The 24,505-nt window shown below is 42.6% G+C and overlaps 1 protein-coding gene across 3 annotated transcripts in view; it reads left to right on the top strand.

Moving 5' to 3' along the window:
• KLF7 (KLF transcription factor 7) overlaps positions 1-21,926 on the top strand; it is a 105,134-nt gene extending 83,208 nt beyond the window's left edge. For all 3 annotated transcript variants that reach the window (XM_070387644.1, XM_070387635.1, XM_005908303.3), the window contains 2 exons: positions 7,809-7,932; positions 15,758-21,926. In XM_070387644.1, the coding sequence (XP_070243745.1) occupies positions 7,809-7,932; positions 15,758-15,809 (176 nt within the window). In that variant the 3' untranslated portion in view covers positions 15,810-21,926. The remainder of the gene's footprint in view (positions 1-7,808; positions 7,933-15,757) is intronic.
• Positions 21,927-24,505: the final 2,579 nt, after the last annotated feature.

Consider the following 24,505-nt stretch of genomic DNA (forward strand, 5'->3'; position numbering starts at 1 on the left):
TTTCTGGGCTCCAAAATCACCACAGATGGTGACTGCAACCATGAAATTAAAAGATGCTTCCTCCTTGGAAGGAAAGTTATGACCAACCTAGATAGCATATTCAAAAGCAGAGACATTACTTTGCCAACAAAGGTCCGTCTAGTCAAGGCTATGGTTTTTCCTGTGGTCATGTATGGATGTGAGAGTTGGACTGTGAAGAAGGCTGAGCACCGAAGAATTGATGCTTTTGAACTGTGGTGTTGGAGAAGACTCTTGAGAGTCCCTTGAACTGCAAGGAAATCCAACCAGTCCATTCTAAAGGAGATCAGCCCTGGGTGTTCTTTGGAAGGACTGATGCTAAAGCTGAAACTCCAGTACTTTGGCCACCTCATGCGAAGAGGTGACTCATTGGAAAAGACTCTGATGCTAGGAGGGATTGGGGGCAAGAGAAGAAGGGGACGACAGAGGATGAGATGGCTGGATGGCATCACTGACTCGATGGACATGAGTCTGAGTGAACTCTGGGTGTGCTGATGGATAGGGAGGCCTGGTGTGCTGCGGTTCATGGGATCGCAAAGAGTCGGACACGACTGAACGACTGATCTGATCTGATCTCATCTGAACGTAGCTTTTGGGCTGGGCATTGGGAAGAGTTTAGAAAGGATGAGCCCTTACACTTGAATTAATGGTGGGAATTCCACATAGAAGATATATTTTAACCTGTACTGTCCAAAATAGAAATATTTGTAAGCTATATATGTGATTTAAATTTTTCTAGTAACCACATTTTTAAGAAGTAAATAGAAATAGTGATAATAATTTTAACAATATATGTTAACTAACCAAAACAAAAGTGTAAAATATTCTTTACATTGCTTCAGTTTTTAAATTTTAATTAAAATTAAGTTAAATTAAAAGTTCAGTTCTTTAGTTGCCTTAGGCTCACTTGAATGCTCACAGCCATATATGATTCGTAACTACTACACTGGACACCACAGGTGTCAGCAGTTGTGGGATTAAGTCAAAATCCTTTCTCACCTCTCTCCGCATTCTAAAATAGGAGCTATAGCTACTTAAGGACATAAAGTTTAAATTCTAGATTATAGATCTTTAAAGAACCATTTTAAGGTGGTAATCCAGGCAATGAAGGGGCTTCCCAGGTGGCACTAGAGGTAAAGAACCCACCTGCCAATGCAGGAGACATGAGTTGCAGGTTTGATCCTTGGGTTGGGAAGATCCCCTGGAGGAGGGCATGACAACCCACTCCAGTATTCTTGCCTGGAGAATCCCATGGACAGAAGAGCCCGATGGGCTGCAGTCCAAGGGGTTGCAAAAAGTCAGACACAACAGAAACGACTAAGGACACACACATGCCAAGTGATGAGGAGTTAACCTAACCTAGGCCAGTTTTTATTTTATTAGTTGTTTTAAAAATTTTAAAAATAGAGTAAATGTTTACATGCTCTGTAAAGTGACTAGTGCTTTTTGTAAATTCAGTAACTCAGGTCATAGCATCTATTTGGCCTTTGGATGAGCAAGTGATTAATGAATGAAAAGAATCAACATGTAGTGTAAATAAAAGAGTATGTGTTTTATTTTATGTAGTTACTATAAATGCTTTTGAAATTATGGAAAATAAAGTCCTTGTCTCATTCTTCCATCAGTCACCTAAAGAAAGTATTTAGGATTCATCTTGAATCTAAGAGGAACTCTGAGACAGTTTTCCAAAGCAGAGTTAAGAACTTGGAGTATTTTCTTGTTGTAGCAGGTACCCCCTGAGAAGCAATTGCCAAACTATGGAGTGATGTTTACTGGTTACTCTTTTTCCAATGTTAAGAAAGCGTAGTGACATTTTCTCTCTCAATGTCTTTATTCCCCAGGTAGCTTAAATTCTCTAGTGCTGCTGAGTGTGATGTGAAAGCAATTGATAGGTCTTTGCTGGTTCCCTCTAGATGTACTCAGTAGCAATATAAACCCATTACAGAGTATTTTTCCTCCTTTCTATTTTGCTTTTCTATTTCCTGATCCACAGAATTACAAATTCCTAATCCAAGTCCTAAGGGGACTAGGACCCTAACATGCCCAGACAACAGAAATCTAGTAGCTACATTTTTTTAAAAAAGAAAAGTAAATAGATGAAATTGGTTTTAACTGAAACCTGGGTACGTCAGGGTCCTAGTCTCCTTAGGAATTGGATTAGGAACTTGACATTTTTCAGATCAGGAAGTGAATGCAGAAAATTTGCATTAGCGATGTTTATTTTCAAAAGACTTTTAATGCAAGATTCTGACACCTGTTCATACTTCATGCTACAGTCTTTGTCTTAGAGGCAAATGTATAGTGCAATACATTTGACATATCACTTACACTCTCCCAGCCTCTTCTTCAGTGAGAACCTTTACAAATGAATTCCGTAAAATGACGCACGTGGTTTCCCAGAGGAGATGTTGCTCAGGAGACCAATCCCAGGTGTGAGTTGAAGGTTACAGGAAGATTTTCAGGATACTCCTTTTTTAGGCTCAGGTGGATAGGAAAGAAGTGGGAGTGAGCTATGATGGTGAAGTAATACTTAATCCATTGTAGAGTTTCACAGTGTGGTCCCTGACACAGAGGTATGGCCGGGTTTAAACAAGCCAGCAATTATTTTCTGCTCTTAAGTCAGGTCAGAACATAGAGAGGGACTGAGATTGCTTAGACTGTCCTGCTCCTCTGTGTGGACTTGGGTCTTCATTGCAAATCAGAAAAGATGCTTCATTCATGCAGTGTATTCTACAAGGTTGAGCCAGGCCCCACTTTGGTACTGTCGGTATCACAACGAACAAAAGAGATGCCTGCATGAAGCTTATACCCTCCTAGGGGAAGCAGACAGTATGGCACACAAACATTATGCAATCTCATTTCAAAGTGACTCAGTTCAGTTCAGTTGCTCAGTCGTGTCCAACTCTTTGTGACCCCATGGATTGCAGCACACCAAGCCTTCCTGTTCATCGCCAACTCCTGGAGTTTACTCAGACTCATGTCCATTGAGTCGGTGATGCCATCCAACCATCTCATCCTCTCTCATCCCCTTCTCCTCCCACCTTAAATCTTAACCAGTGTCAGGGTCTTTTCAGATGAGTCAATTCTTCGCATCAGGTGGCCAAAGTATTGGAGCTTCAGCTTCAGCATCAGTCCTTCAATGAATATTCAGGACTGATTTCCTTGAGGATTCACTGTTTGGATCTCCTTGCAATTCAAGGGACTCTCAAGAGTCTTCTCCAACACCACAGTTCAAAAACATCAATTCTTTGGCGCTCAGTTTTCTTTATAGTCCAACTCTCACATCCATACATGACTACTGGAAAAACCATAGCTTTGACTAGACAGACCTTTGTTGGCAAAGTAATGTCTCTGCTTTTTAATATGCTGTCTAGGTTGGTCATAACTTTTCTTCCAAGGAGCAAGCGTCTTTTAATTTCATGGCTGCAGTCACCATCTGCAGTGATTTTGTAGCCCCAAAAATAAAGTCTGACACAACTAAGTGGTCCCAGAAGATGACAAAATATGCTGCTGCTCAAAAGAGAATGCCGAGGGTAGATCTCTCTGAAGTGGAGACAGTTGAGCATTGACCTGATGGCAGCGAGGGAACAGGAGCATTCCAGACAGAACAGGGAGCAAGTGCAAAAGCTCTGAGGTGGGAGCAGTCAGGTAGGGCATGAGTAATCGAGTTGGCCAGGGCAGATCGTGGGGATTCTATACAATAGGACCTTAAAAGCTTTTGACTTCTATCCTAAAAGCAGTAGGAACCCATTGGAACATTTACATTTTAATTTCTTCTTAACCTTTTTTGGGTCATGAACTTCTTTAGCAGTCTGGTGAAGCCTGTGGAACCCTCTACAGAATAATGTTTTTCAATGCATAAAATAAAATCCCAGAGGGTGTTAAAGAAAATAATTATATGGAAATAGAAAGATTAAAGTCCCCTGTAAGGGACATACATGCTCCGATTTATATTTTCAAAGAGTTCTTTTGGCTGCTGCAGGCAGAATAGACTGTAGGGACCAAGGCTGGAAGCACAGACACCAGTGAGCGCGGAGCTAAGATCTTCTCATTTACCCTGTAGGGCAGTGGTCTCGAAGTACAGTTGTGCAACACTGTCGTTTTGAATGCAGGGAGAAAATTTGATAACTTCTGTTTATATTTGTGTGTGGGGGGAGCAGTTAGTCGCTCAGTTTTGTCCAGCTCCTTGTGACCCCATGGACTGTAAGCCACCATGTTCCTCCGTCCATGGAATTCTCCAGGTGAGTTTCTAGAGTAGGTTGCCATTTCCTTCTCCAGGGAATCTTCCCAACCCAGGGATCGAACCTGCGTCTCCTTCATTACAGGTGGATTCTTTACTGCTATGCCGCCGGGGAAGACCCTGTTTATATTTAAATGACCCTAATTCCTTTAAATTTCTATATTGAGTTTATGTTTTATAATGTCCTAATGTATTAGGACATTAGTACATTTATATAATTCGTGGATTAATCTACATGTATTGGAGGTACATGTTCAGAAGGCAATGGTGACATTATTTTTTGATCAAATGTGATGATCACGATGTAGAGAGTTATTCTGTAAGAAATGGAATAGAAGGCCACTCTGCTTTCAACCACATTGCATTTCAGAGGCCATTTTGTGAGGAAGCATGAATTTGTGCCCTGCGGTATGAGTGAGCTTTAAACATGAAATTGTATTCCCCATTCTATTTTTCCTGTCCCTCTGATTTCTGAACTCCCCCTGTTTCAGGCACTACTCCTTCATTTGGTTGAGTTCTTTCTTAGTTGTTTTAAATTTTTTATGAGCATTTGCAGAAATGACAACTTGTGGGTTAATTAATCAGATGTTGGGAAAATAGCTTGACGAATCGCGATAGCGTAACTTGGCTAAACTGGCAGGGTGGGGGGGCTTGTCCTCAGTGTTGCTCTGTGTAGTACCTGCTGAAGCAGGAGACAGTGTTAGGCGACACGGTTCAGAGCCAAGTCCAGCTGTGTGTAGTTTCTGTCTTACAGCTGCAACAGGGACACAGCCACTGGAAGCATGCTGTGAAATAGCTACTGGGGAGAGGGTGCTTGGTTTGTGCCAGGAATTAACAGAGCATCCACGTTATCTTCTGGGAAATAACTAAATCCTTGACATTATTTGTCAGCATAAAACAGAACAAAACTAATTTTAAAAAATTCAGCAAGGGAAAAAGCAAACACTTAGAAATTAATAAAAAAAACCCAAAGACATCCACTTTAATCTCCATTTTGTCTCTGTCCTTCCTGTGTCCTTCAGAGTGTGGTTGCCTATGATGGATGGGTCTGTTCGATTGTGGGATTGATTTTGGGGACCGGATGTCTCTGCTTGTTGCTGCAGAATGTCATGGCATTTCCAGATGCCTCATTGTTGCTTTTGAGGTGTGCTTGGTACCCAAGGTTCCAGGACCCTCCAGTGTTACTTGTACATGAAGGCCTTTGGGAGTAAGGGGCATTTGGAATTTCTGAAGTCTTTGGTGCCTCATTCTCCATTTCTTGTTGTTGTGTTTGCCAGATTTCCTTGAAGTAACAGAGGCTCATGGGTGATTAGTAGCATTAAGTAAATAATGCCAACAGTCCTCTCTGGTACTTCTCTCTCCAACTTGGGTCTCTTAGTTCCCCTTCAACATCCCACTCATTCAGAGCAGATCTAAAGGACACGGTCTTTCTGGTCCATTCTCCGTCAGTATACTGAGGTAACACTTCAGACTTAAAAAGACTCTCCCATTTTTCAATATTTAGGTTGCCCAGAGTGACTCCAGGCTCAGCAGGCTGGAGCCTGAGTCCTAGAAGTTTCTTTGACCGCCACTTAGACCTGTCTCCTTAGCTGCCTCTGAGAATACAGGCGAATGGGGAGGAATAGGGGTTCAGATTAACTAACCATTTACCTTGCTCCAGGCTCCAGAAATGCCTGATACACAACACCTTACGTCAACCTCACAATAGACACAGGAATCTCACCCCCATTTGACAGATGGGGACCCTGAGGCCTCGCGTCTATAACAAACAGAGTAAGATCCCAGGTGTGCTAACTCTGAAGCTGACCTGACCCCATCACGCTTCACCTTCTCTCTGCAGCAGGCACACTTTTCTAAAATTGTGGCTGTAAGGATCTAGAAGGTGAACTTTTAACTCCGCTTAGTGATTCTTTTTTTTTTTTTTTCTGGTTTCCAAAACTGAATGGGTTTCCTCCTGCGCCTCTGGCCCACCTTCATGTCCTCTTGGTTCAGTTGAAAAGAGATGCCTGTATTTCTCATTCCTCTTCTCCGTGGGTCTTACAGAGCAGCGGCTCACTAGGGCACCGATTTAATGAAATAACATTTTCCATCCTGTTTGGTTCAATTCTAGGTGATACAAATAAAGAATTGTGAACACTTTGTAGTTAGGTTTAAAGGGAAGGAGAAAGGTGGAAAGAAGAAAGCGGGTCAAGTATAGTATCTGGGCAAGGCCTCCTAAACTGCTGCCTGGTGAAAGATTGAGCTATTAAAAGTGGAGAAGTAATGGGGCAGCCGGACAACTTCGGCACTTGTGTATCTGGAAATTTCGGGTTTGGTCATTTATACTGTTTTACAGTTATGTTAATTGTATCTATGCCAGGCATTGTTCTGATTAATATATAGTACATCTGTACATTAATTTATCCTCTCCCTTTGAGGTACATACTACTATTATTTGTAAAAGAAGACAGAGGCACAGAGAAGTTTATCATCTTGCCGAAGGATAGATAGTTAAGGGCAGAACCAAAAGTTGAGCCTATGAAAGTTGGCTTCAGAGGGCTGTTAACCTCTATGCTAACCAGCCTCTCAGTGACAGGGCTGGGTAACTCTCATGATTTCAGAGATCACTTTTCTTCTTTTTAGAACCAGCCCACCATACAGTTGGAAGAGTAAATATTTGTCATGTTTGGTGACAGACGTTGATGGGTTAAAAAAAAAAAAAAGGTCTTAGGAAACGTCATGTACTTTCTCTCCCATATTCCTCCATCTGTATTTACTGTTCAGAAAGGTCACTTGAGCACAGAGCTTGGATTTCATGCTTCTAAGCAGCTTCAGCGTGCCTGAAACCTTGCTCTACAAATTGACTTTAAAAATATTTTGTAATAATGCATATCACTCTCGAATATGAATGTGCTAGAGTCATTAAGTGATGATCTTCTTAAATGGGACTTTCGTGACTATATTTTACATAAATACCAGGAATCGTTAAGTGATTTTTTGTTTTGCTCTTAAATTGTAGCCTTTCCTCATGAGTGTCCATCCACTCACATTTACTGGAAGGAACCGAGGTTCTGGGAGCCCTGAGCTCTTTGCCTTGTCAGTCAGTTGCCTGGCTACACTTTGTGGTAGGAGAGAAGAGAGGGGAAAAGACTAAAAAGGCTGAAATGGTAAATTACTCTAGGTTCTGGAGAAAAATAGAATTAGAAGCATTTGTGGTTCTGATGAAAATAGCACATTTCCTTTCTGCTTGGAATGTGGGGGGTCAGAGAGCTCCAGAGAATAGAAAATAAATAAAAATTGATCCCTCTCCAGTCGAAGGAAATGCTTTGACTCTGGGAACTGAAATGACAGCTCTAGATTTGAAGATCTTGTGAAACCACTTTTGAAGGTTAAAAAAAAATAACAACAACAAAAGCACTAAGAGGCTTAAAAAAAATGTGACACACTATGTTAGGAAATTTAGCCTTTCAGGAATGATTTTATAGCCCTTTTCCAAGACTGAAGAGTAGGTAACAGACCCAGATCATGTTGTTCCTGTCACTGACCATGGTCATTCCATCTCTCCTTGCAGGTGAGAAGCCTTATAAGTGCTCATGGGAAGGGTGTGAGTGGCGTTTTGCACGAAGCGATGAGCTCACAAGGCACTACAGGAAACACACAGGTGCAAAGCCCTTTAAATGCAACCACTGCGACAGGTAAAGAAACTTCGAAGCTGGCGGGAAGGGAACGGGAGATGAAGTGGGTGGGAGGTTGGGTTGGTCGTGCGCTCCTGGCTTCATCACAAGCCTCTCTCGAAGAGATCGGGCCTGGCGATGCCTCTTACTTCTCCATGGAGAAAACCAATTAGATAAGGGTGCCTCCTTGCATACAATCAAGAGATGATATGGATTCTCAGGTCAGTTACATGCGTATTTCATGAACACCAGAATTGTGATGGTCTCTAGATATCAGTGAGACCTAACTCCTACCCTCGAGGGGATAATGTGACAGATAATTTTAGTATAATAAGAAAATTAATAGACTAGAGAATGGTCGCCGGTAGTTTCTGATCTTTTTATTAATATCAATACCGTTTTTCTCAATGTGAGAAGTAGAAAGCCTGCATGAAGGAGGAGAAATTAGTTATAGGACTCCTTTGAAGCATTGTTAGAAATGAATTTACTGAAGAGAGTTCCCATTGTTTTGGGAGGCCTAAGCCATCCTTTCTTCTTTAAAAGTAGGTACAAAGGTCTAAAAGATGGTGAGGCTTTGAGAACTCATCCTATAATTCAATTTCAGACCTTCAGCATTTGATAGTGGAAGAAAGAGCACGTAGCAACAGACACTACACAAGTAATAGTATCTGACAGCCCTGGCATTATCAACCAATAAACCCCAAAATGGAGACTCTGCAGGCCAAGGTGAAGGCAGGATTAGGTTTAGACGTAATCAAATAATGGGCTTGCATCTGAGCGTGTTATCCTTCTAATCCTATTTCTGTGTTTAAAAGGAAGCTTAAGAAAATTAACCATCTTTTTAATGCAATATTAAAGGTCTCGGTTATGATGAGAAAAATGCTTCTAATACGATAAAAGCCCTGAAAGCCTCAGGGTTCCCCGGCTCGGCCCCTTGCTCGCAGGGTGGCAGGAGGGGTGTGCAGGATGTCCGCAGAGGCCTGGCTCTCCAGTGGAGGAAATGCGATCGCTTTTGCATCCTGCCTCCCCCAGCCCCCTCACCAGACCTTCCTCTGGTGCAGAGCAGGACAGGAGTGGCCATGTTTCATGGGTGGCCAGTGCCTTGGTGCTCCTTTAAGATGCTTATAAAGAAGCATTCACGTTGTTCTTCCCCCTTTTTTTTTTTTTTCGTTTTTCCTGAAGAGCCTATTTTCCTCTTATCTTCATTCTGGAAGAACTAAATAAAGCCCCCATGCCTCCTGGAGCCCAAAGATAACCTCCCACCCCAAGGCTGAGGAAGTATACTCCATGAAGCTATTGTCTGTCCGTCCCTTAGAGCTCTCTTCTGCTACTCCAAAATACAACCTGTTTGTCATTTCTGCCCCATTCACCTCAGAGTCCCCCTGAATTTATAGAAATCAGCAGCTATTCTCCTATAGATTATATTTCAGTGATGTTGATGTTGCTCCACAGTCCTATGAGGAAGGGCATTATATCAGTGGGGGTGAAGATATATCCTTTGTGAGTTATCAGAGTGTGGTGGTAGTAGGTACACATGAGTCATCCTTCCCTGAAAGGTGGTGAGGCTATTATTTGGAAATCGTGCTTTATGGATAGCCATAAGCCTTGGAAACAGGCAAAGAATTGTTATGGGGAAATTGCCAGACTTAGTATTCCTCTTAAGTCAACTGAGTTATTAAGCAGTATTCAACTGTCTATGCTGGAGAAGGGGATGACAGAGAATGAGATGGTTGGATAGCATCATCAACTCAATGGACATGAATTTGAGCAAGCTGCAGGAGATAGTGAAGGATATGGCATGCAGTCCGTGGAGTCACAAAGAGTCAGACACGACTGAGCGACTGAACAACAACAATGCATCTCTCCAGCACTTAACATATTAGGATTAAACCTGACTGATGTATATGGAGAAATAATTTCAAACCGACTGGATATTTCAGTGTAGGAGATGTCAGGGATGGGTAGTTCAGTTAGTCTTTTGCTTGATTTTCCTCATCAAAATATACTCTGGTTTCTGGAGCTAGAAGTTTGCTGAGCAGATGGTATAAACTCTGACATGGTATTTGGGGCAGCTGGCGAGTAGCTCAAACTTCTGTGGCAGGAGAGTCAGTGCCTTTCAGCAGTGTCAGAAACCAGGGGGTGGAGCCTCGTTAGTGTCTCCTGACAGGCAGCACCTTGTACTTCAGCTGCAGGAACTGTGCTGAAAATAGAGCAGGTCTGGGAGGTGGCACGGGGAGCTGGAGTGGTCCCAAAGTGATGGAAGGAAAGCCTGGAGTGACCGCGGACTTGGCATTCCTTAGAAGACTTTTACCTTCAAAAAAAGAGGACATTTATAGCCCTTAGCAGAGCACTGGATCCTGTTGGAGTATGTATGAGCCTGAGAAATCTCTCTCTTGCCTCATATAATTGAATAATCAGACTGCCCTGTCGGCATGCGTGCTAAGTCACTTCAGTCATGCCCAACCCTTTACCATCCCACAGACTGTATCGCCCACTAGGCTCCTCTGTCCATGGGATTTTCCAGGCAAGATTACTGAAGCAGATTGCCATTTCCCTCTCCAGGGGATCTTCCTGAACCAGGGATCAAACCTGTATCTCTTAGGTCTCGTGCATTGAACGGTGGGTTCTTTACGACTAGCGCCACCTGGGAAGCCCTCAGACTATGCTACTTAGAGGCTGAACTAAGTAAGATTGGGGTTTCTTGACCTTAAAGCAGGTACCAAGTCTAACTTATACTTTTATTTTGCCTATAGGGTAAATTAAAAAATACATGAGTTCTTGTTTGTTTTGCTAACATTTCAAATTGCTAAATGTCACAAAAGCCTCTGTTCCTGGCTTTGAAAAATTGGAAGATCTGGTAACAGTGGACTCACGTTCGCAGGTGGCCATAGTTTTCTGGAGCTGAATAGTCACCGCTGCCTTTGGTAATGGTCCTGTGATTACTCGTTTCTCTTCCCCCTCCCTCACCACGGTCTCCCAGCGTGAAGGCAGGGCATCAGTTGCTGTGCAGCATGTCCAGTTATCTCCTTTTAATGAAGAGCAACATTCTTTTATTCACAGAAGTAGAATCAGATGGTTTAAAAACGCTGTGTGTTTCTTACTCTTGACCCATTGCACCCATTTACTTTATCTGCCTGACCTTAAAGACATTAAGTTTTGTGACCTCTGGCTTCAGGTCTGGGGAGAAAGCAATGAGGTGTTTGGGCTATCTTACCATCAAACTGCGCAGAAGAGCCCACTCAGTGATCAGGTGCTTAAAGGGATGAGTGTTGTTTCTCAGCCCATAGAGCAAGAGGCTGCTGATGGTAGTAAGCAGGGCTGTTTCCCTAAGTAGCCATATGCAGCTATAACCCAAGGATCCTGCTCCACGGTAGTACCTCCAAGATCCTAGAAGTTCAGAGGAGGCATTTTGATCTTTGATCTCTTTGTCAGCCCACTTATAGGTGGTGAGAAACATCAACCTATATCTAGCCCTTTGGGGCCCTGGTGTGTTGCTGTTGGCTCAATGCCCATGTGACTTTAGGGGGCGCTTTTCATCAGCAAGAGAAATGAAAATAGGGGTTTGGCTAGTTCTCTGCAGTAAACAAATTTTAGTCATTAAGAACTTTCTTATTTAAGGTCATCTGACAGCTGTACACTCCTAAATACCCGCTGGGGGTATATTACCCTTAGAATTACTAGCTTCTGCATTTCTAGATGCAGAGTTTATCTATTAGTTTTTACTTTACTATTCCTATGTGGAACTCAGTAAGTATAATTTAATAAATATAAATTAATCATGACTAAGTATCCTACTGGTATATTGGATTTAAATAAGACCTCAACGGTGAGGGACCCAGTCTCATTCTAAATCCATGCTCTTCCTAGAATTTTAACAAACAATGATGCTAGTTTGATTCAGGAGGGGTGTGATCCTATTTTATACCATGTTAAAGAATTGGTTGGGTTTTCACTTTTTTTTTTTTTTTTCTGAAAGAATTTAAAGAGTAAAGACAGATGCTTATACAGATTGCTAGTTACTCAGCACAGGTTAAGCAGTTGGTTAAAGGAGAATGAAAGTATGGAACACATACAGTACTGAGTGGTTATTTCAAATGAAGTCCTAAATCAAGAATGCTGTTGTCCCATGCGACTTCCCTGGTGATCCAATGGTTAAGAATCCACCTGCCAATGCAGGAGACATGGGTTCAATCTCTGGTCTGGAAAGATTTCCACATGCCATGAAGTAGCTCCTGAGCCCCATGAAACCTAATAATGCTCATGCTCTGCAAAAAGGGAAGCTACCGCAGTAAGAAACCTGCATACCTCAACTAGAGAGTAGCTCCCATTTGCTGCAACTAGAGAAAGCCCACGTGCAGCAGCAAAGACCCAGCACAGCCAAAAATTAATTCATTAATTAATTTTTTAAAAATACTGTTGTCCCGTATGTTCTCAGGATGTGGAAAAGAAAAGAGAAAGATTTTGTACTAGTAGCAAAGACTTCTGCTTTGCTCCTTACCATCTCGAATCCCCACTTGCCTCTTTTGAACACACAGAGTTCTTGGTACATGCTCTGTGGCTTTCTTGCAGGGCCTTGCTGCTCAGGCTTGACCAGATTAACTTCTGGATTCATTTTCTAGTTGCTGACGTTGCCAGTTGTCACAAGTTTAGTATCACCCTTATTTATCTTTACAGATTTATCATTTTACAGTTCCTTGGGTTAGAAGTCCAACACAGATCTCCCTGGGGGTGAAATCAAGATGTGGGTTGCTCTCCATTCCCTTCCTGAGGCTCAAGGGAAGAACCCATTTCCTTGCCTTTTCCAGCTTTCAGCTTTGTACATGTTCCTTGGCTCCTGACCCCATTTCTTCATCATCAAAGCTATTGAGTCCTTTTCATGCTTCCATCTCTCTGGTTTTCTCTTTTAATTCCCTTTTCCATTTTTAAAGACCCTTGCAGTGACATTGGGTCTACCCAGATAATCCAGAGTAAGCTTCCCATTTGAAAGTCAGCTAACCAGCAAATTAATTCCACCCACAACCTTAATTCCCCTTTGCCTTTGAACATAACATATTCACAAGTTCTGGGGATGAGGTGCAGGTATTTGGGGAAGACCGTCCATCAGTTCTGACTACTACCAGTTCTTTAAACGGACAGTTCAGCTTGACCTTCTGCTCAGCCTGAGAACTGGGTATGGCTGAAAGCATGGGCTCTGGAGTCAAGGCTACTTGGGTTCAGATTTTGGCTTTGCTTCTTTTTGATGAATATCTCATCTGGTAATGGGGCTAAGAATGGTACCTTCTTTATAGAGTTCTTGTAAGAATGTTAACTTCAGAGAAATACCTACAAAAACAACTTCCCGACTTAGATCTTCTTTCTCTACGCTGTTGAGATGAAGGAAGGAGAGAAGGAAGAAAGGAAGAGGGAAAGGAGAAAGGGAAAGAAAGAGAAGAGGCAGTGGATAGTACTAAGTGTGCCCTCGGCACAGGACAGTCAAACACTAAATTCCCCGCAGGCTGTACTGCTTTTTCTTATACCGGTGACATCAAGTACTTGCTTTTAAAGAAAATTTATCACTCTTCTATAGTAAATCAAATCCCCTTTAGATGCTATGCCAAGGAATTATTCAAGTATCTTGCTTATACCAAAATCAGAGCCCCAAATAAGCAGTTATGGTTAGAATTACTGTTATTCAATATGTTACTGAATTAGATCACTTTCTACTCTTATTTTTCCTGTTATGATAATTTTTTTTTCATTTTACTTTGTTCTATTTTGCTTCATTTTCTTGAGGTTCTATCCGGCATGTGTATCTGAGAAATGAACACAAACAGTGCGTGGAGAGTGCTGGGGTCAGCAGATAGGGCCAGGGGTTTTCTCTTTCTTTGTTTTAGGAATGAACAAATACAGGGAAATTCTGCCCTGAACAGGAACCCTTGCTGACCTGAGCAGAACAGCTTACTAACATACCAGCTAGAGTTTTGAACTGGAAGGATGTCTCAGGAAGTGTGTCAGGGGACCTGGGAACTTTCTCCCAGGTAGGATGGAGACCAGTGTCTAGAGCTGGATCTAAGGGAGAACTCACACCCAGAACTCAGAATGACTGCTGTCTGACGCACTGACTTCCCTGGGATTCCAGCCCAAGAACCTGAGACTGTATGTAGGCCTTGGAGATGCAGAAATGGCCACTCTATTAGTTATAAGTAGAGAACCCTGACTCAGTCCTGAGTTAGCTTCCAGGGTTTTTTATTAGCTCCTATAACTAAGACGAACAGAATTCGATTTGTCTTCACACTTGGCTGAGTCCAGGTGCTTAGATGTTGTCCTCAGGACTAGAAACTCTCTTCCTTCCTACCCCTTTGCCTGTTTTTCTCTGTTAATTTCATTCTCAAATAGGCTCTTTCCCCCGCATGGACACCCACAGCTCCTATCTTAGTGTCTAAGCCCCAGTGGAAAGAAAGCGTCTCTCTTCCAATAGTTTCAGCAAATGTCCCAGAACTTGCTCTCGTTGACCTTTGTGGATCACATGACTGTCACTAAGCAGATGACTGTGGCCATCACTTCAGCCTTAGGAGGTGGGTTAGCCGCATACAACTGAGAATGTGGAAGAGTTACCACCCAGGGCAAAATCAAGTGGGTGGTGTTAAAGAAGGGAAGGAGTGAAAGCAGCCACTGCTTTCACTCTGAGGCTGACAAAGGGATTCAGTGGCCAACCTTGGGTTCCAGAAACAGTTCAAAGAATGGGTTTAGACATCTGCCTGGCTTCTCACCCCACGACTGCCACTCATTGGCTGTGTGACCCCAGCCTCAGGGTCCCTACCACATGAATGCCCATGAAAAGAGTGTGAAGATTTACCATGGTAAATCTGAGGATATTGTTGGTGTTTCTGTTCAGTCGCTAAGTTGTGTTTGACTCTTTGCGACCCCATAGACTGCAGCATGCCAGGCTTCCCGGTCCTTCACTCTCTCCCGGAGTTTGCTTAAACTTATGTCCATTGAGTCTAGGGTAGTACTGGAGAAACACCAAGCACATGCCTGCATATGACACCATTATTAATAAACATGAGCTTTTCCTCCCTTTGAATGTGGAGTGCCTATATAGACCTGCAGATATCACAGGCAGCATTTCTGGGCTTCCATTGTAAAACTTAAGACTGAAATCTGGGTGTTGAAATGTTAAGAGTGTCATCATTTGATAGTACAGGCTAATCATTCTTTGTAGTGTATGAGCATGACACACATTATTTCCAAAACACTTTTACATTTGTTTCTTCTTTAATGATGACAATCGCAATAATAATATTTAATATTAATCAAGATTTTACCATTGGCTGGGCAATTTTCTAAGCACTTTACATAGATCATCTCACTTAATCCTCACAACCAATCTATGAAATAAGTGCTCTCAATTTTCCGCATTTTATTGAGGAGGAATTAAGATACCAGGCTTCCCTAATGGCTCAGATGGTAATCTGCCTGCAGTACAGAAGATCCGGGTTGGATCCCTGCATCAGGAAGATTCCCTGGAGAAGGGAATGGCTACCTACTCCAGTATTCTTGCCTGGAGAATTCCATGGACAGAGGAGCCTGATGGGCTACAGTCTGTGGGGTCGCAAAGAGTCAGACAGAACTAAGCAACTAAGACTTAAGACACTGAGAGGTTAAGTTGCTCCATCACACAGCTATTGCAGGAGGTGAACCCAAGCATTCTGACTGCTGAGCTCACCTGCCCTATATACCTCGTTTCCCAGTACACATGTACTGCCTCTCTCTCTCTTTTAGGGCTAATTCATTTTCTAAGGGGTGATGGAAGTTGAGTTCTTTATGCAGATCTCTGTAATATCCTTGTTTTTCTTATCTTCTCTAGGTGTTTTTCCAGGTCTGACCACCTTGCCCTCCATATGAAGAGACATATCTAAAAAACCTGAAGGCCAGAGTTGCCATGGCGTCGGCCGGCCGTTGTCTGAAGGAAATGCCACGAGGCAGGGGGCTGGACTTCAGGCGGGGACCCATTGCCTCGCAGAAGAAAGTTCTCACTTATTAAACCTCTGTGTACACACACACACAGACACACACACACGCACTCACACATAGACACACACACACACACAGTCATGCACTCAGCTATATTTAAAATATATACGTCTATCTTTATGCCTTGCCCTAGCCAGATGGTAGAAGAAGAAGAAGAAAGAAACCAGGTGAACTCAGCAAGGCAGTCTGGCTGCTTACTTCAGCGCTATTGGAATTATTTCCCGCTGTTGCCAATGGAAATCAAAGAAAATGGATGTGACGTCTCTACAGGTGGACGGCAGTAAGAGGGGCTTATTTAACTTGCTTCTCAGTGCAACTTGATAGGAGAATACAACGTCTTAAAGTTGCATATGTGTAGCACTAATGTTTCTTTTTCAATAGTTGGGGGAAAATGACCTAGCAAACCAAATTGCAGTTTGGTAGCCAAAATTAACTCTCGGTTTATTTGTCCTTTGTGTGTGAAAGTCCTACTATTCCGTGCGTCCGACTTCCTCACAGAACTGTTGATCAGTTTTGGTTCTTAGTACTATTGAGATCTTTCCAGTCGATACCAACGGCCTTAGCGGCGGCAGACTCCGGAATAACACCTTACACCTTTCTGGCCTGCATTTCTCTAGACTTCACTCTCCAGGTCTCCAGGGAAGAGTGTTCTTTTCTTACTTTTTGACTCTTGCACACCATATGCACTAGGGATTCTGGAAACTTCTAGCATGACTGCAAAGTGGCCAAGAGAATAAAGTCCTTGATGATCAATCACAGTGTATCCCTTGAGCCTCACCTTATTGCCAGTGCTAGATTTTTTCTTTTTAATCTCTCTGTTTTTTGCTAACGAAAACTTGAAAAGCTTATTTGGAAGCTTAAATGTTTTATCTTTTCTCCATGGACTAAACCTCTCCAGGACTCTCTCTCTCTCGTCACCTGGATGTCCAGCTCTCGAAGCAGCCAATCAGATGGGACATCACACTTTTTTCATCCCCCCTGAGGCATCCTGACCTCAGCTCATAGTGATCAACCCCGTGCTGTGTGTCACTGCTACCCTAACAACCAGTTTCAGCGTAGATGTCGCTAGTCTCAAAGGGCAGCTGCATATTGAACGTAACTCTGGGTTATGACCTGACAAAAAAAGCCAAAAATATCCCTCTTTCCAGGAATGGGGAGAACGGAGGATGCCTCCCAAGTCTAGTGGCTTCAAAAACCATCACCCTCTCTTCCTGTCTCATACCCACTGAGTCATGTCACCCCACTTGTTAAAACACACAATTCAAAATGCTGTTGTGGGAATAAAGGGTGGACATTTAAGGAAAGGGTTGAGATATTTCTCTCATGGTCTGTGTAAAAGGAGAGACATATTTCTGATTTTTTAATTTTTTTGGCTAGGCCCACCATGACTTGTGCCCTAGAGCACCTGGGATCAACAGAGGCCTCACTTTTACTCTGCAAGCTGACTCCGAGGGGGTTCCATGCCTCACTTTCCATCCCCCACACACATCCAGTATCGGTCTCCATCATCTACCCGCATTCTTAGCTAGTTGGCACTGGCCTCAACTCCAAAGACTGCCTTTAGGACCATTAAATGGCCTATGCAAGCAAGTGGGGTGGTTATTAGGGCAGATTGTATATTTTGTATATTCTGGGACCATCCCTTCAAGACACGTCTAAAAAAACAAAAATGGCATTTGGTCCGCCCATGGTTGCTGCTCCTTCATACCAGCTGGCTCCTCTCCTGCCCTCCTTTGACTGTTTGACTCATTGACTGTTAAAATGCCACCCCATACCTATTTGGGATGCAAAACTGAAGTCTTTGAAAGGAAATATAAGAAACACAGATTCATTTATGACAGCAAACTTCAAGATCCTTGGCATTTGGTTTCTCAGCTTTCTGCAAACTTTGATTTCACTGAAATGTTGAAACTACTCGTCTGAGGGCAGAGGAGCCTCCTTATCACAAATGCTGTAGCTGCCAGTTGGACACTTGGGGCATTCTGAGGTCTGGCCCTTCAAGTTTTCTTTCTCTTTTTTCCTTTTTTCAATTTAGACCAAAAACAAAAAAGAAAAACCACCCTAAACACACACACAAAATCTGCCCATTTGCCAGAGGCAATTATGTATATGTTAGTCAGAGGGTATTTTAAAAAATCAGTTTTATTCCAAAGATTTAAAACTAGACATGACTTAGAAACATTTCTGGAGCACTGCTTGCTGACAATCTCGTAGTTCTCGACTGCATTCGAGTGCGTTTGTAGCCAGTCCATCAGGGCGGACCATGGGATTATATTTGAATGTGTGGTTCATCCTTTCTGGATGAAGGATGTGTGAGGGACCTTGAACCTCAGCTGTATTAAACTGTAGCGCCTCCAGTCAGTGCACTAGACGAAACTTTAGACACCCCAGATTTTGTTGGTTTGTTGATTTCCCTTTCTAGAGCAGCCTCCAGCATGACTGCACGCACAGTCCCAGTGATGGCATTAGCCGTGGCTGCCACGATTTACAAATGTTCTCTCCCCCGCTGGAGCTGCTCTTGCCTCTCGAAATGCTATTATTAAGGGTTTATAATACTTAATTTAATTTTTGAACTGACCAATGCAAGGCTCTATTAAAAAGAAAGTTTAAAAAAATGCAAAAGAGTAATCATTGCTTGTTCGCTCCCCAGTTGTCATCTGTGGTCTTGAAAAGATCTCATTTGAATGTGACAGAACAAAGGCCCTTGGGTCTTCATCAGTGTCTGAAATATTGGGCAATTCTCCTCTCTTTTATATCAGTGAGGTCCTTTGTAATCTGCTCCTGACCTTTCTCCAAGCAGGGCGCACTGAACCTTGATGGTGGGGCTTGCTGGCTCCAAGCATTTGTTGACCGAGAATTGGCCTGAGAATTTGGTGGGTGCTAAGCGTATGGCTTTGAAACTGTTCTTGTGTAGCCTGATTGACACCTCTGAACGCTAACCAGTCCTGTCTGTTGTCGTGTGGGGAGAGCGGTAGTCATTTGGGCATGTTATCAAGTATCCATCCTCTCTGAAATGGCAGAGATGGTTGGAAGGAGCCTGCTGGAGTGAACAGGCTTTCTGGGAAATAACCTGAAGCTAGTTTGCTTCCAAGAGGACAGGTTATTCAAAGCAGTGCTTTAGTGGACAGTTGAAACATATTAAACCATTGTCTCGTTTAAATTGGTAACTCCCAGCATTCCAGGATATCTCCAATTTGAAAGGAAAAACCTGTCATGGTGTTTCTTGTAGTGGTCCTCCGAAGCACGCTTTATCCAGGGTTCAGAGTGTAATGTATAGAAAAAGAGTGTTTCGAAGCCATTGACAGTTTTTTTTTTATTTCAATTTGTGCTTCTTTCTCCTACCACATGACTGTAAGTCAAAGATGTGGAAACCTGAAATTATAATGCTGCTCCTAGCTACTGGCCTCCTGCCCCACTGATGGTTCATTGGCCCAGCTTAATGCCTGGTGGTTGATGAGTATTATGTCCAGAAAAAAGAGATGTTTGGATTCCATGACAAAGCTGCGTTTTATAAATATATCGGAGACCCCCCAAAATGAACTTCATGCTGACCATTTCCTTCTCCTCTCTGTGCTCTTCCTTACAAAGCCCTTCAAGTATCCCTTGTCCACCCCTCCTGCACCTCTTGTGCCCTTTTTACATCTTTGATTGCCTGACGATAACAGGGTAAAAAAGACAGCCAACCTCACGCATGATTAGTAGAACTGATTCCTATGTTAAAAAAAAAATCTTTGAATCTAGAAGCCAGAGAAGATTTTTTTTAAGGACTTCAGTTTGGGATAAGCTTCCAGATTAGCCATGTCTATTTGCATCAAAGGGGAAGTAAATGGGACTTGCAGGGCGACTCACCCAGTGCATTCAGGATGTCTGCCTATAGCCCCAACTCCTGAATTCTATGGCAAAGTCAAAAGACGTGAACTCAAATGGCAAGAACAACAGGACTTGGTGATTAGTGTTACTGGTTCATAATGGTTTCCTGTATGGAAGTCACTTCATAAAATATAAAATACAGTGCAAAGTGCAAAATGGCTTCTCTTTTGCATGAGTTGGTTTTAGGAGAAGGAAGGTTGGGAAAGTCGGAGATGCAACATATTAACTACAAAAACCAGGTTCATTGTTTCTTTAAAAAAAAAAAATCTTATGAGGTCCAGCATTTCTGGCCACAGTTTTGCACCCAGATCTTTGCCAAAGTGAAAATTCATTAAGTAGAACCTGGTTGACATCTACCTGGGGACACTTTCCCTGGCATCTTCCTGAAATGGCCACTGCCAAGTCGGGGGTGGAGGCAGGAGGAGAGAATTTGCATTCCAGCTCTGGATGTGTTTCGGTAAACATGGTGATATCTCAGTTTGAAGACTAGAGGGGCTGTTCTGAGTATACATCAATGCCTCTTTGATGGTCTACTTTCCTCAGTGAGGATCTTTGGGAATACTTGAGATGGAACAACGAAAATGTGTCAAAGGAAGCAAAAACTCCTTGTAAATGTGAGATCCCATGACTAACTGCCTGAGGCTTCAGGGTTTTCTCTTACTTTTAACACTCGCTTAAATCTCCTCTGTTGGTTCCTAATGGATCCCGGTAAAGGGAAAAATAAAGCTGCAATTTAACTTTCTTATGTGCACCCTTCCAAGATAGTACTGTATTCTTCAGGTGTTTTGCATTTATGTATAAGTGCTCGGGAAACAGGTATCAAAAATGGAGAGAGAAATCCCAGGCCGTCACTTCACGAATATCCCAAACGAGATACTCTTTTTCAAACAGGGCTCCCTCTCAGCAGTCACGAGGGGACGTTGATGCGTTCTTTGTTGGGGACTGTTTATACAATTTTTTTTCAACTGTGAGCTTTGGAATCGTAAACTGCTTTGACTCCAGCTTCTGTCTACTGCCATAAAAAAGGACCCCACACCAGAATAATGAGGGTGGTATGTGTGCATGCAGCTAGACACGTGTGCACGTGTACCTAATGTACCTTCGCAGAAGGAAAACAGTTAGGCTACTGACGTTTACGAGGAGTAGCCACCAGTGCCTAATATCTTTTGGGGGGATGGATGCTTATAATTGCCAGTATATTGAAAACACACTGGGAGTTCCACATAGAGGGGAGGGGCTGAGGGTGGGGAGAGGGGACATTTTAACCCTAGGCCTTTGGACTCCAGGCAGAATGATTTCTGCAGATCTCGGTCCTGAAAGGCTTTGGGGCTCATCGGCTGGTCCTCAAGCTTTTTTATTTTTGTTTTTCTCAGCATGCATTTTCAATCTGAACCCAGACTTAGTTGAATTTATCTTTCACTTCTGCTTCATTCCAGGGAGGAAAAATACACCTGTTATGGCCAAGATCTCCTTGATAACACAGAGGCAAAAATAAATGTTTAATGTTTTTGAAGCCTCCCCCTTCCTTTCCATAAATCTCCCCAAACTCCTTCTCTCTTGTCACCCCCTCCCTCCTCCCACCACATGGCTTCCTAGCCACCACCACTTTTCTTTCAAATCTCTCTTATCCTCTTAACAGTTGCTTGAAGAACTTTGTTTTTGCACTATACATTTTCTTTTGCCAGATGTGTCTAACAAGTGTGTTTGGAGAGACCTACTCCCAGCCCCCACCCCTCCCCCACCTCCCTCGGTCACATGCTCTCAGGCCTTCTCTGGTATTTATAATATATCACAGAAGTACCCAGTCTTATAGCCCTCGGTTATGCCTTTTTTTGACATTTTATTTTTTTAAGCTTTTTATATATATATATATAAATATATTACTTTGTCAAGTTTTTTTGCTGTACAAAAGTCTTAAGATTTAAAACTATTATTTGTATTATATGATGGTGGTATGTTAATGTTACAAAATTATTAATGAAGAAAAAATTTATTTTTGTTACTGGTCTGTTTCATAATTCTTTTTTAAATTGGTATATTGTAAGATATCTATGCAAAAAATGTTATGTGACGCATTTTTATTTAAGAATGTAATATGTGTAATAAACAGTAGAATGTGTTTGGCCTTGGAATGCCTTACTGTATTTCTCCTTAGCTTATTTCATTGGAGAGAAAAAAAAAATCCTCAAAGAGACTAAAATGGGCCCTTATATGCCTCATGAGAGTTTTCTTTCTCAGAGAGAGAAAAGGAAAGCGAAAGATTATATTAGATCATTTGTCTTCGTTTTGGGAGGCTGTTGGGTGTGTGTGTGTATGCGCGTGTGTGTGTGTGTATTTTATGGTTTCAGTGAGGTAGCTCAGATCCCAAATATGAAGGAGCACTGAAGGCAGTTTATTTCTTCAAGGAGAGGAAGACGGCAAATGGTTGGAAGTTATGAAAAGCAATATTTTAGAACGAAGTGGATTGTGGGATGTTATTTGTTTTGGGGGTTAGAAGCAACTTATTGAAAGCAGTTTATTTGGTGAGAGAAGGGGAAAGATTGTTATGTGATGGCATTAAATACAGCAGCTTTGGAAACGATAACTTGAAGCAGTTGGTGGAGGGAGGAAGGAAGAAGGACAGAGGTGAGTGAGAAGGAATCATTGAGGTAAGGGGTCGGAGAGTCAATATAAATTGAAGGGGAAGATCAGTGACAAAGTGGGGACGAGATGGCTCACCAGAGATAGAGCCATGTATGTGGCTAGGCATAGTACAGGAAGGTAGGTGCAAGCATAAGCAGCCTCCAGCACTGAAAAGGAGGAGCTGGAGAGCCTGGGAAAGAGTCTCAGAATAGAAAACAATACTTTCTAAAATTTTTCTTCCATACACTTCCAGGAAAGAACATCCACATTAGCAGGAAGGCAGAGAACCTAGTTGATGTTAGAATCCTGGGACCCCTCAGAGAGCAAATCTCTGAAAAAAGTGCTATCGTTAACTGGGAGCAACAGCAAACCCCTCGCTTGTCACCTACCAAGGCCACAGGGCTCTCAAGCTTTCCTTTCACACTTCAGTTTACAGAAATAAATACAATGGCGAATCACTTCTATCCCTCCTCCGATGAATCTCATGAGAGAGTTTTCTATTTTCCCATTGAAGATCGTGACTATAGTGACTGAACTTGCTGCGTGGGCACAGGCATGTCTCTGAACAGGAACATGGGTGTGAAGAGTGTTGCAGTGAGCTGGGAAGGGAAACTGAATGATTGTGGCCTCCATCTAATAAAACTGAAGGGGAAAGAACAGTAGATGCTTCAGGGGTCAGGAAAATGGTTGTGACCATTGTAAACATCTGCGCCCACATCTTTCAAGTAGGCAGGTGAGCTGGGCAACAAGGCAACCAGGCAACTCAAAGCCTTCTGACAAAAAACTATAGGCTCCGATGGGAAAAAAACACTGGGCCCAGAGTCCTTGGCCCTACCTCCTGGTCTCTGGTCATTTAGTAGATCCATGACTTGTGAAGTCATTCAACCATCTCATAACCAAAGTCATTGGCTTAGAAGTCAGTTTGTTCAAGGAAGGATAGGATAACATTGCTGTATTACTTAGAACAAGACTTATTTTTCTGTAAGAATGAGCCTCACATGTCAAAGCATATCAAATTGAACATTTCAAGTGGGCGACAGCATCACTGTGCTGAGATAATAAGAGGGGAAGCTGGTAACTGTAATCTTTTTGCCATAAGGAAAGGAGATGGTTTACATAATTAAATATTCTCGGTTCAGTTCAGTCACTCAGTCGTGTCTGACTCTTTGTGACCCCACAGACTGCAGCACACCAGGCCTCCCTGTCCAGCACCAACTCCCAGAGTTTGCTCAAACTCATGTTCATTGAGTCCGTGATGCCCTCCAGCCATATCATCCTCTGTTGTCCCCTTCTCCTCCTGCCTTCAGTCTTTCCCAGCATCAGGGTCTTTTCAAATGAGTCAGTTCTTCACATTAGGTGGCCAAAGTATTGGAGTTTCAGCTTCAACATCAGTCCTTCCATTGAATGTTCAAGACTGATTTCCTTTAAGATGGACTGGTTGGATCTCCTTGCAGTCCAAGGGACTCTCAAGAGTCTTCTCCAACACTACAGATCAAAAGCATCAATTCTTCGGTGCTCAGCATTCTTTAGAGTCCAACTCTCATATCCATACATGACTATTGGAAAAACTATAGCTTTGACTAGATGGACCTTTGTTGGCAAAGTAACGTCTCTGCTTTTTAATATGCTGTCTAGGTTGGTCATAACTTTTCTTCCAAGGAGCAAGTGTCTTTTAATTTCATGGCTGCAATCACCATCTGCAGTGATTTTTAAGCCCCCCAAAATAAAGTGTGCCACTGTTTCCACTGTTTCCCCATCTATTTGCCAAGAAGTGATGGGACCAAATGCCACGATCTTAGTTTTCTGAATGTTTAGTTTTAGGCCAACTTTTTCACTCTCCTCTTTCACTTTCATCAAGAGGCTCTTGAGTTTTTCTTCACTTTCTGCCATAAGGGTGGTGTCATCTGCATATCTGAGATTATTGATATTTCTCCTGGCAATCTTGATTTCAGCTTGTGCTTCATCCAGACCGGTATTTCTCATGATGTACTCTGCATATAAGTTAAATAAGCAGGGTGACAATATACAGCCTTGACGTACTCCTTTCCCCATTTGGAACCAGTCTGTTGTTCCATGTCTAGTTCTAATT

This window comes from Bos mutus, chromosome 2, assembly GCF_027580195.1.
Source record: "Bos mutus isolate GX-2022 chromosome 2, NWIPB_WYAK_1.1, whole genome shotgun sequence".
Lineage (NCBI taxonomy): Eukaryota > Metazoa > Chordata > Mammalia > Artiodactyla > Bovidae > Bos > Bos mutus.